The sequence below is a fragment of the Ascaphus truei genome, chromosome 1 (assembly GCF_040206685.1).
Source record: "Ascaphus truei isolate aAscTru1 chromosome 1, aAscTru1.hap1, whole genome shotgun sequence".
NCBI lineage: Eukaryota > Metazoa > Chordata > Amphibia > Anura > Ascaphidae > Ascaphus > Ascaphus truei.
The window spans coordinates 364335918-364347926 of record NC_134483.1 but is presented as its reverse complement, the minus strand read 5'-3'; the positions used below and the strand labels follow the sequence as shown (position 1 = coordinate 364347926).

The 12009-nt window shown below is 42.8% G+C and overlaps 1 protein-coding gene across 2 annotated transcripts in view; it reads right to left on the bottom strand.

Moving 5' to 3' along the window:
• ZDHHC2 (zDHHC palmitoyltransferase 2) overlaps nucleotides 1–12009 on the bottom strand; it is a 127972-nt gene that overhangs the window by 91272 nt on the left and 24691 nt on the right. For both annotated transcript variants that reach the window (XM_075610022.1, XM_075610028.1), the window contains exon 2: nucleotides 7420–7446. In XM_075610022.1, coding sequence (XP_075466137.1) covers nucleotides 7420–7446 — 27 coding nt within the window. The remainder of the gene's footprint in view (nucleotides 1–7419; nucleotides 7447–12009) is intronic.

Sequence of the window (12009 nt, the reverse complement as noted above, 5' to 3'; positions counted from 1 at the left end):
CCCTCTACCCAACACCCCACCCCCCCCAACACATAGTACAAAAATGATCAGAATACCTATTATCCAGATCTAGATAATAGTGCATTTGCCCATTAAAAATATAAAATTTCCCAACCTGCATAAAGTAAATTAAAGTTGTACTTACCACTGCCAGGATGAAGGCCGTCCTCGTCTTCCTCCGCATTCTCCTCGTCTTCCGTGGGCAACATTAAAATTAAAAAAAGTAACTATTGGCCACAGGCCCCTTAATCACCTTAGCAGTTAGTAATCACTATGGTAATTAAGAGGTTAACCCCCATCCCCCGCTACCCACCAAGGTGGCCTAACCACCCTCCCTGGGGCATCTACCCCCACCCTCTCTACCCATTGATTATCACTGTAGTAAACCATGCCCACAATATGGGCATGGATTGCCACAATGACAATGAATGGACAAGCTACAAATAAAAAACAAGAACTAAATATAATACATTACATTTAAATTAAAAAAAAAACATTTGCCAGTAAATCATGCAGACAATGACAATGAATGGGCTACCTAAAATAAAACATAACAAAAAATACAAAGAACATATACAGACCAGCGCCCAAAAAGAGTCCAAAGTCTCTAATAGAGTTTAAACAGATGGAAGATAAGAAAATCCAAATGGTCCAATCACTGGAAGATCTCCAATCCGGGGATCCGTGACATAGGGACAGAAACAAAAAGAAATAATAGTGTAATACGTAATATTAAAATGGGACAAACAACATGAAACACTTAACAAGAGACATACATAAAACAAGCAAGCTGAAACAAACGGAGCCTGCTGCAGCGGGTCATCAAGGGGTTAAAGCCCAAAACCCTACTTACAGCAGGACTGGAAATAACAAGCATGTGTAACCAAGTTGGGCAGACTTCCGGCAGCAGTGAGGGTGCTCACGGGCTCCCCAATGTGTAGTTTCTTTCCCTCTAGCTTCGGAACACTCTCCAAAATGAACGCCGAGTAGGGGAACTCTACACTCTCCTGCCTGCAAGCACAGCAGCCACTCTCGCGAGATCTCGATGACGCTGCTTCCTGCTTCCCTTGATTGACACTTCTCACAACCAGTGCTTCTCCAAGGCACCGTGACCTCTGACCCTACGCGTTTCGTGACTGACGTCACTTCCTCAGCTTGCTTGTTTTATGTATGTCTCTTGTTAAGTGTTTCATGTTGTTTGTCCCATTTTAATATTATGTATTACACTATTATTTCTTTTTGTTTCTGTCCCTATGTCACGGATCCCCGGATTGGAGATCTTGGTCCATTTGGATTTTCTTCTCTTCCATCTGTTTGGACTCTATTAGGGACTTTGGACTCTTTTTGGGCGCTGGTCTGTATATGCTCTTTGTGTTTTCTCTGCTGTTGTTCTGCTAGTATTCTTGGCTACCCTGTACATATTGTGCTATTATTGTTAGTATTTTATTTAATTGTTTATAGCGCCTAAGCACTTTCTTTTGTGTTATAACAAAAAATACAATACATTACAATGAAATAAAAACAAACATTTACCAAAAAATGCATTGCTTAGCACTGTGCTCATCTATACCCTGAAAGGGGCATCGATTAACACATTGCCAGTCAATGGGCAACCTAAAAAAAATACACAATGAAATAAAATCCAATCAATGTGTTTCTTACCTTACAAATGCGCTATTATCTAGATCTGAATAATAGGAATTTTGCTCATTACAGATGACCACAGTGACAATCAATGGATCAGTGTTTTATAGTAATGAATATATATAAGTAATGTATTTTATTGTATTGCACTGTAATAGTTATTTGAATGAGCAAAATAGCTATTAGCCATCTAATAGCACTTTTACCCATTCTTGTGTGGTGTAGGTGGTAGAGAGGGTGGGTGAAGGGGGTAGTTGCCCCGAGGTGTGTGTTTAGGCCGTGCTGGAGGGGTTAACCCCTTCATTACATAACGGTTGTAAATCCAACTACAACTGTGTTAACTCCAACTGCAACCCTCTCAGAAGACGTAAATACCACCCTGAGGCAACTACAAGCTTCACCTACCATTTCTACCAAAAACAAAATCAATTCCTGCTATTTAAAGCTGCAGTTCAAGCAATATCCTACATGTGTGTTTTTTTAAAATAAATCTGTTCTGTAGTAAAAAAAACAACAACTTTGAAAGACCAATTTTCGTGTATTCTATTTTAACATGTTTGTTCCTATAGCAACCATTTACATTCCCCAGATCTAAAGATGTCGCCAAACTTCGCCGATCAATAGACGGAGAACGAATTGACTGGCAGCTATGCAGTTCTTTAGGTAAGTAGAGATTGCCCACATGAAACTATTGAAGTAAAAAAAAAAAAAAACGGGAGCTTGAACTGCAGCTTTAAGCACTTCATTACCTTAGCGCAGGCCTGCTCAACTCCAGTCCTCGAGGGCCGCAAACAGGCCAGATTTTCAGGATATCTGAGCCACTAATTGAGCCAGTTGTGCTGAAGTAGGGATATCCTGAAAACCTGGCCTGTTTGCGGCCCTCGAGGACTGGAGTTGTGCAGGCCTGCCTTAGTGGTTAGCCACGAAGTTCATGAAGCTAGCTGTAATTTTATTTTTATTACCTAGGATTGAAGCAGGGGGTCTCCAGTACTGAAATGAAAGCGGGTCCGCACCGGAGATCCTCGGCATCAATCCTATGCAGTAAAAATACAATAAAGTTCGTCAGATGCAAATCACGTTTCACGTTTCCGATCTCACCACCCTTTAGCTGCAAGATAAGAATGCAAGTATTTAACGAGCGATATGCATCTCAGAGCTTTGTGAATAGCAGTTACTGGCAAAAAAAATGCGAGTTTGGGCATTTTTTCAGCTACCGCACTATTTCTTATATCCAGAGTGTTAAAGCTGGTTAAAAATATGTTTTTATGGGATATTGCCATGTTATCGAAGCTTTGTGAGTAGCTACACATGCAATATCGCTTGTAAAGGGCACTGAACCAGCATTAAGGCACTTATCGAAGTTTAGTGAATAGACCCCATACGCCCTTATTCTGCAAGGTGTGATGGCGCAGATGATGTGCTATCGCATGAAACTAAGATAGTGCTGATCAGAGCACTATACCATGAAAACGCCATTTGATTTCAATAAGTGTTACCATGCGATTATGCCTTTATTAGCACTTTAATACAATAGATCAAATTCCTTTCAAACTGATTATTTTTGATTGATATATCTGGTGCATTGTTTTACAGCAAGTGCACACCAAAGAACTGTTCATACAAAGGATTTCTGTTTTCCTGTGTTTTTCTTTGGTAGAATCAGTACTATATCATATATCAGTGTTAACAATGAAAATAAAATGAGACACATTTGAATTTTGTGTTTATGAATGCACTTTATTTGAACATTTGCTGATGTAGCCGAGTCCCCCTACCCTGCCTCCGGTGCGGGGAGATGTTCACTGGATCCCCAGAGGTCCGCGCTATCGGGAGGTGGGGGTGGCCATTTTGAGAGTTGCGCATGCGCAATGTGACGAGGCGCGCATGTGCAGTGGAGGAGGTGGTGGCCATCTTAGTTTAGCTCCGCAGATGCAGCCGTGGAACTACAAGTCCCAGAATCCCTAGAGGGAGGGACTGTACCACATGGGACTTCCCAGCCAATAGGATTGTAACAAGGCGGAAACTGGAGGAGGCAAAGAAGAAGGTAGTGTCCAGGGAGACGTGCTTCCTGTCCTAGGCCTAGATCTTGACCCAGGCCCCAGTAAGGCCCTGAGCCATAGTAGAGGTTAAGGAACGTGTTGCAGGAAAGGCCCCAGATAGGGACTCTTCCCCTTACTGATATTTCTGCACCGGTGACTGGACGGCCACGCGATGCTCTGCGACCCGAAATCAGGCCACAGTACCCCAGAACATTCACGTGAGACCGTCCGGCTGGAGCTCACTTCAAGAGGAGGATCAGGATCCATTAGGAAAGAGGGGGTTTGTGTTGGAGGCCCCGCTATGTGGGACCCGCTCCAACACACCACGCCAAGCAGCATCTGGGTACTGGAGTACCCAACATGCACCTACATCTACAGGGTGTAGAACTACCTCACATTTGGGTGGGATTTCTGGGACAGGACACCAGGGGTTAATGGTGCCACAGCACCCTCAGTACTTTGGGGGAACCACCACGTGTTGGGGCACTGGGTTCATACTGTGGGTACAGTTATTAAATGTTATCGTGTTACTATGTGTGTACAATAAACCTTAGTTATATACATTGTGTGGTGTATTATTCTTTACTGTGTATTGGTTCCCGTGAGGGGTTATCCCGCTAACGCTGGGATCCCTCAGCGGTGGAGGCGCTGCACGCAAGGAGAAAGAGCTCACCCCAGGTCCCCAGAGACGGAGGCTTAGGCCTCTTGTGAGCAAACAGGTACAGCAGCACGCTCAGTTGTCTGCATAGTTCTCTTAGGCTGAGGGAAAGGGAGCTACACTTACTTCCGTTGTGTTGCTTTTGCCTCCCATTTGTGGTTGGGGTGGAACAAGAAGAGGAACTCACTAAAGAAATCATGCTTGGTTTTGTTTTTTTTTTGTATAAAATTGATGACGTTTTCAATTAAACTTCAAATGTGTCATGTGCTACAAGCAATGCATCTCAGGCTGCGGCCATAGTGCGCACGCAACAGAACGCTACTATGCACGTGCGTCTGTCGCCTCAGCGATCTGTGGACTCTGTTCACGCATGCGATGGGGAGGTGTGGCCATGATGTCACCAGGCTGGTTCGCTCTCATTGGTGCAAATGTTCACGTGACGCAGCCACAGATGCGGCCGTCATGTGAAAAATAAATTTTTTTGTCTCCTACTGTACATATCCTGCTGCGCCGTTGTGCGCATCGAATAGCCGGACTGGTGCACTTACATTAGATTTTTTCGGGACGCGCGTGTACATTTTGATACATTTTGTATCATCAGGGTACATTTTGATTTAAATTATGCCAACAATATATGCAGTGATATCAAGGGAGATTCACAGAGACAGTAGGTAAAGGTGTACAGTAAGTGTAAAGGATGGCAGGCCCAGGCCACCATTGGTTAGTAAGTGCCTCTGTAGTTGTGGAGAGTGATGAATCCAGGCTATTGAAATGCTCCATTCAGAAAGTGTGTTTCTAGTTTTAACTTGAATGTGGCGACAGAAGTTGCTTGGCATGCACAGAGCTCCACAGGTAAGGGGCCATGAGGGAAATAAAGTTTTAGACAAAAGAAAGCGCAGTAGAGATGCAAGGGGTGGAGAGCAGAGTCATGTGGTACACCTACAGAAAGATCAACAGGGAATAAAGACATTAGCAAAAGAGGCCAAATAGGAGTGGCAGGAGAGGTATGAGCAGAAGCAGGATAGGGCTTTGCTACAGATACTAAGAGAGTGTAGAATCATACAGAGAAAAAATTGGTCAACAGTATCAAAAATAACATTGAGATCAAACTGTATAAGCAGGGAGAAAACACCTTAGGATTTAGTGTCATGGAGATCATTGGCTACTCTGTTGTACACAAAACAGATTACAGGGGTGTCTAGTAGGGCATGGGCATTAACATGCAGGAGAAGACCACACGTTCAACCAGGTTGGATGTAGATGGTAGGATAGGAACAGCGCAATAGTTAGTAAGGCAAACGGGGCCAAGGATGTTTTTGAGCACATTTTGACACTTCCATGCATGATGGATGAGGGGAAAGTGCCAAAGGACATTTAGAAGGTGAAGATACTGTATGGGTGAGAGTAGGGACTAGAGTAGGCGCAAGAGGTCTGATCTTGTATACTTAAGAAGCAAGCAAGTTTGTGGGAAGAAAGAGGGCCTTAGACATGGAAAATATGCTGAAAACACTTGTCCTCAGTATTTACGGGATAAAGTGCTTGATATGCATGAGAAAGTAGTATGTAAAGCATAACACATGCATTAGTAAGGAAATGATGCTAAAAGAGCTAATGACACTTAACAATATGTTTACATGAACAGATGGTATTCAACCCGTGGAATGAAGAAAGAAGAGATGAATAGCACAGCAGAGAAATTATCTGTGACCTTTTAAAAATGTTGTAGATGAAAGTCTAAAGATTTAGCAGCTGAATTGGTCCTGCATAAAATGTGATTCTTTGCAATTATGATCCCTGTTCTCAGACTGACAGAGAAATGATGTGAGCAAAGCACACATGTAGTATATAATATTTTGGTGCCACAAGTAGCTTATTAAGTAGCATATTCACATGAGAAGCAAAATGTATCAACAATAAAACCTACATATGTATCAGATGGTATTACCCCCATTTTAGAGGCAATCCAAGCACTTTCTTTTTTTCCACTCATTTAACATTTTTTACACAGGATTGAAGCTGAGGGATTCTGAAGCTGAACCCCATTAATTTCTGCATCGGGGGACACACAGCTCCCGAAGATACAAACCTCGGTTGTAGGTCCCGGTGGCTGCTCCGGCTGGGTAGCAGGGTTCACATTATGGACGCTTTTCAAAGCTCCCGCGTCCTGCTGGAGAACAGGAAGCCGTGACATCACCCGGTGCAGCTTCCTATGGACCCACATGTCGCGGGAGCTTTAAATAAGCAGAGAGATACCGGCACCCCCTTCAGAGGTAAGTATCTCAGGGGTGGGGGTCCCCAGAGCGGTAATTCATGGGATCCAGCTCTGGAGACCAAACTGCTTCAATCCCGCGTACAAAATAAAACTAAATGTAAAAACAAAAAAAGCGATTGGATTGCGTCTTTAACGCGCGTTAACGCACAAAGTAACAATACTGTGTGTTATCTCCTTAACCATTGTAATTAGCAACACCTGGCAAATAATGTTCCAGCATTAATGCAGGCATTTCTTTAATGGGTGCAATAGCATCTACTACAGCTGTATGTGTAAATGTACTACTAAGAGATGTCAGTTTGTATTACTTGCAGTGTGCTGCAGTATTGGGTGACGGGCAAACCTTTAACTGTACTACACAAAAAAAACAAGATAGAATAGTAAACCTGAATAGCACTTCTGTGTAACCAATTTATTTGAAAGATGAAAATAACAATTCAGTATGCATAGACCTGGCACTGAGAGACATCTTTGTCCTCAGAAGCAGATTAATAACTCTATTCATAAAATGTGTTGAGGCAGAAAAATAGCAGTCATTTGCAATGTTTCATTAAAAAGCCCATGAGAGACGCTTACGGAAGCGGCTGCTTCCCTAACACAACCGGAAATAGGAAGACAGACCACACTTATTCAAAAACAGTGTTATAGCAACTATTTTATTTCAGTAATGATGACGAACTGTTAATGCCCTTTGTTGTATGGACAAGTGACACTGTTAAAACATCACATGTATTCCAAGACTATATATTTGTTATGTCTAAAACAATAAAAAAAATTGAAACAAAAAAAAAAAAAGCACAACTTACCTTTCTCGCCAATATGTTCCATAGACACTGTAGAGATAAAAGCAAACAACAATAATCATTCAAAATACTTAGAATCCATATATGCAATGTATTCCTCAACAACACACAAAAGGAGTTTTATGGGAAAAAAACAATGCAAACGTTATAATAACAAATGGTCAATACATATATATATATATGCAGGTGAGCATACAGTTGTATTTACATTTGCATATTTGCTTTGCTGTGGAGTGTTTTTGTCACTTTTTTTACTCACCATAACTTAACTCAGTAATATATATATGTATATATATATATATATATATATATATATATATATATATATATATATATATATATATATATATATATACATACATATATATATATATATACATATATATATACATACATATATATATATATATATATATATATATATATATATCTATATATATATATATATCTATGTATATATGTATATATATATATATATGTATGTATATATATATGTGTATATATATATATATATATTTATATATACACACATATATATATTTATATATACACACATATATATATATATATATGTATATATACACACATATATATATATATACATATATAAATATATATATATATATGTTATGGTGAGTAAAAAAAAGTGACAAAAACCCTCCACAGCAAAGCAAATATGCAAATGTAAATACAACTGTATGCTCATCTGCATGTCTTAGGTAGGTCTGCAACCCCACCTTTCACCATTATCACCCAGCACACAGCACTTCCACTGCAGCATGGGATTCTGGGAAATGACATGCAAATGAGCACACACTGCAACTTTTTGCTTCAAAAACCATTTTTAACATGATTCCCTATAGGCTTAAGCTTGCTGCATGGTCACAGCTTTGAGCACAGCCAGGGTTAAGGTGCATACCCAGAAAACCCACCTACAGACAGCTGTTTCGACCTTAATGGGTCTCATCAGTGTGGGGTTGGTTAACTGGGTATGCAGAGAAGCTAAAGGATGGGGTTTACCATACTGAGTTAAGTTATGGTGAGTAAAAAAAGTGACAAAAACCCTCCACAGCAAAGCAAATATGCAAATATAAATACAACTGTATGCTCATCTGCATGTCTTATAGGGAACCATGTTAAAAATGGTTTTTGAAGCAAAAAGTGGCACTGTGTGCTCATTTGCATGTCATTTCCCAGAATCCCTTGCTGCAGTGGAAGTGCTGTGTGTGCCTAAGACATGCAGATGAGCATACAGTTGTATATATATACATTCATACATACAGGCATACCCCGCATTAACGTACGCAATGGGTCCAGAGCATGTATGTAAAGCGAAAATGTACTTAAAGTGAAGCACTACCTTTATTCCACTTTTCGATGCATGTACTGTACTGCAATCATCATATACGTGCATAACTGATGTAAATAACGCATGTGTAACAGGCTCTATAGTCTCCCCGCTTGCACACAGCTTCGGTACAGGTAGGGAGCTGGTATTGCTGTTCAGGATGTGCCGACAGGCGCATGCGTGAGCTGCCATTTACCTATTGGGCAATATGTCCTTACTCGCGAGTGTACTTAAAGTGAGTGTCCTTAAACTGGGGTATATAAATATATACAATATATACAAATATATATATAACACAATATCCATTCTGGATATGCGGCAGTCCCTTGAGAAACCCTTGGATTCAATTGTGATTGTTAGAAGCCTGAAGTATATCATTTGACCTGCTCCACACTACAACAAAATATGGACATCATTTGTTTTATCATTGATATTAAACACAGTGGGGAACATGTATAAGGTGTTGTAAACTGAAACATTGCTCTAAAAAAACCCAGACACAATTGAATGCATCATTTTATGTCAATGTACAAATCAAAGTACTTTGCTCAATTATTCTCTGCTAGTGATGGCTTTAGTGAATGGTCTTAGGAGGAGTTGGGGGGAGGAGATCATTCTAATGAGATCTATAAAATGTTGTGCATACTGTATAACCAGGGTTGCCACCTTCGACTGACGGTCAACCCGGAGATTTTTTTTTTTTAAAAATAACACTGTGTTGCCATGACAACGGGATGCTATGTAACGTCACGCGGCGTCAAGTCGCCATGACAACGTGGCACCGCATGACGTCGTGACATCATGTGGCGTCTCATTGTTATGGCAACGAGCATCACGTGATGCTGTTACGTCACGTGACGTTCCCGTTGGCATGGCAACGCAGCGCCATTTGACGCCACGGAGCCATATTGAGAGTAGTTGCAGGGGGAGATGGCGGGAGACTGCTGTTGCGGGCACTATTGCTGCGTTAATGGTATATGGAATTATACCTTACATCATTTCTATTATTTATAACTAACGCTGATGACAATTGTTGCAAACAGAGTCGTCACTGATCAATATTAATTTATTACAATGTTTACCTCAGTTAACTTTACTTGAGTTAATTTAACAAAGACAAGGTTACCTCATTGCTATCAAAAGGGAGGAACTGAAGCAGCTTTACTGTAGAGAGAGAGGGGGAGAAGAGAGAGAGAGGGGAGAAGAGAGAGAGGGGGGAGAAGAGAGAGAGAGGGGGAGAAGAAGAGAGAGAGAGGGGGGAGAAGAGAGAGAGGGGGGAGAAGAGAGAGAGGGGGGGAGGAGGAGAGAGAGAGAGGGGGGAGAAGAGAGAGAGGGGGGAGAAGAGAGAGGGGGGAGAAGAGAGAGAGAGGGGGGAGGAGAGAGAGAGGGGGGAGGAGAAGAGAGAGAGGGGGGGGGAGAAAAGAGAGAGGGGGGGAGGAGAAGAGAGAGGGGGAGGAGAAGAGAGAGAGGGGGAGGAGAAGAGAGAGAGGGGGGGAGGAGAAGAGAGAGAGGGGGGGAGGAGAAGAGAGAGAGGGGGGAGGAGAAGAGAGAGAGGGGGGAGGAGAAGAGAGAGAGGGGGGGAGGAGAAGAGAGAGAGGGGGGGAGGAGAAGAGAGAGAGAGGGGGGAGGAGAAGAGAGAGAGAGGGGGAGGAGAAGAGAGAGAGAGGGGGGAGGAGAAGAGAGAGAGAGGGGGGAAGAGAAGAGAGAGAGGGGGAAGAGAAGAGAGAGAGGGGGGAAGAGAAGAGAGAGAGAGGGGGAAGAGAAGAGAGAGAGAGAGGGGGGAAGAGAAGAGAGAGAGAGAGAGAGAGGGGGGAAGAGAAGAGAGAGAGGGGGGAAGAGAAGAGAGAGCGGGAGGAGAAGGGAGAGGGGGGGGAGAAGGGAGAGGGGGGGAGAAGGGAGAGGGGGGGAGAAGGGAGAGGGGGGGAGAAGGGAGAGGGGGGGGAGAAGGGAGAGGGGGGGGAGAAGGGAGAGGGGGGAGAGAAGGGAGAGGGGGGGGAGAAGGGAGAGGGGGGGAGGAGAAGGGAGAGGGGGGGAGGAGAAGGGAGAGGGGGGGAGGAGAAGGGAGAGGGGGGGAGGAGAAGGGAGAGGGGGGAGAAGGGAGAGGGGGGAGAAGGGAGAGGGGGGGGAGAGGGGGGAGAAGGGAGAGGGGGGAGAGGGAGGGAGAGGGGAGGGAGAGGGGGGAGAAGGGAGAGAGGAGATAAGATACATGGGGGTGGTGTGTGTTCTCTAGCAGGGTTTCTAAGAATGTTACTGTGTTGCTTATGTGCCAATCGATCTTGTCTAATAAAAACTACAACTCCCATGATCCCCTACCTGTGAGCATGTGCAGTAGAGCATAGGGCTGTGACCCGGATGTAGTAGGCAGTGAAGTGCACACAGACAGTCCCGTGAGAAATGCAGAGGATCTGTGAGTGATGTAGCAATGAGTCACTTACTGTGCTGCCCTGTCTGCAACAACCCGCCCACCCGGAGATTTCAGGGACAAACCCGGAGCCCGGAGAAGGGGATGCCAAACCCGGAGTCTCCGGGTGAAACCCGGAGAGGTGGCAACCCCGTGTATAACTGCTGCAGTTTTCCTCTCTCTTTGCATCAAATTAACCATCAAGCCCGAGGTGGAGTTAAACTCAGCCCCAAAGAGATCTGTGCCACATGGAAGGAGCAAAATTAGCAAGATTAATACATCTTCCGCTGACGCAAACTGACGGAGATGAAAAATGTTGCCTCATTTTTATGGGGAGTAAATTATTTCTCTTGATATAATCAGACATTAAAATAGTTAGGGTGGTTAAAAAAAATGTATAGAAGATAGGTGGGGAATTGCAGACCTCGGATTAAGCAGGAACTCCCCAGATGTTGAAAAAATATCAAGCAGATTTAAATGGATCATAATAATAAAAACAAGCAACAAAAAAGACAGAAAAGACACTCCCACGCGTTTCACACCAGGTGACACTTTTTCAAGGAGTAATAACAATCAGGTAAGGGTCGCTTGATATACCCTCACCCCGGACATGACATCACGCAAAAGTAAAACAACAGAAATATATAACTATAAAATCAATTGATAGCAAGTTCTAAATGATACAAAATGATAATTAGCTTATACTCTCTTAGAAAAAAACGGTATTTTCTTCACTCATATTGATGGTCCTGTGCTAAATCCTAAACAATGTTATACATCACTCTCATAAAGTATAATGTAATTATTAGTATATTAATAGCCAATATCACAATTATGCTGAAAT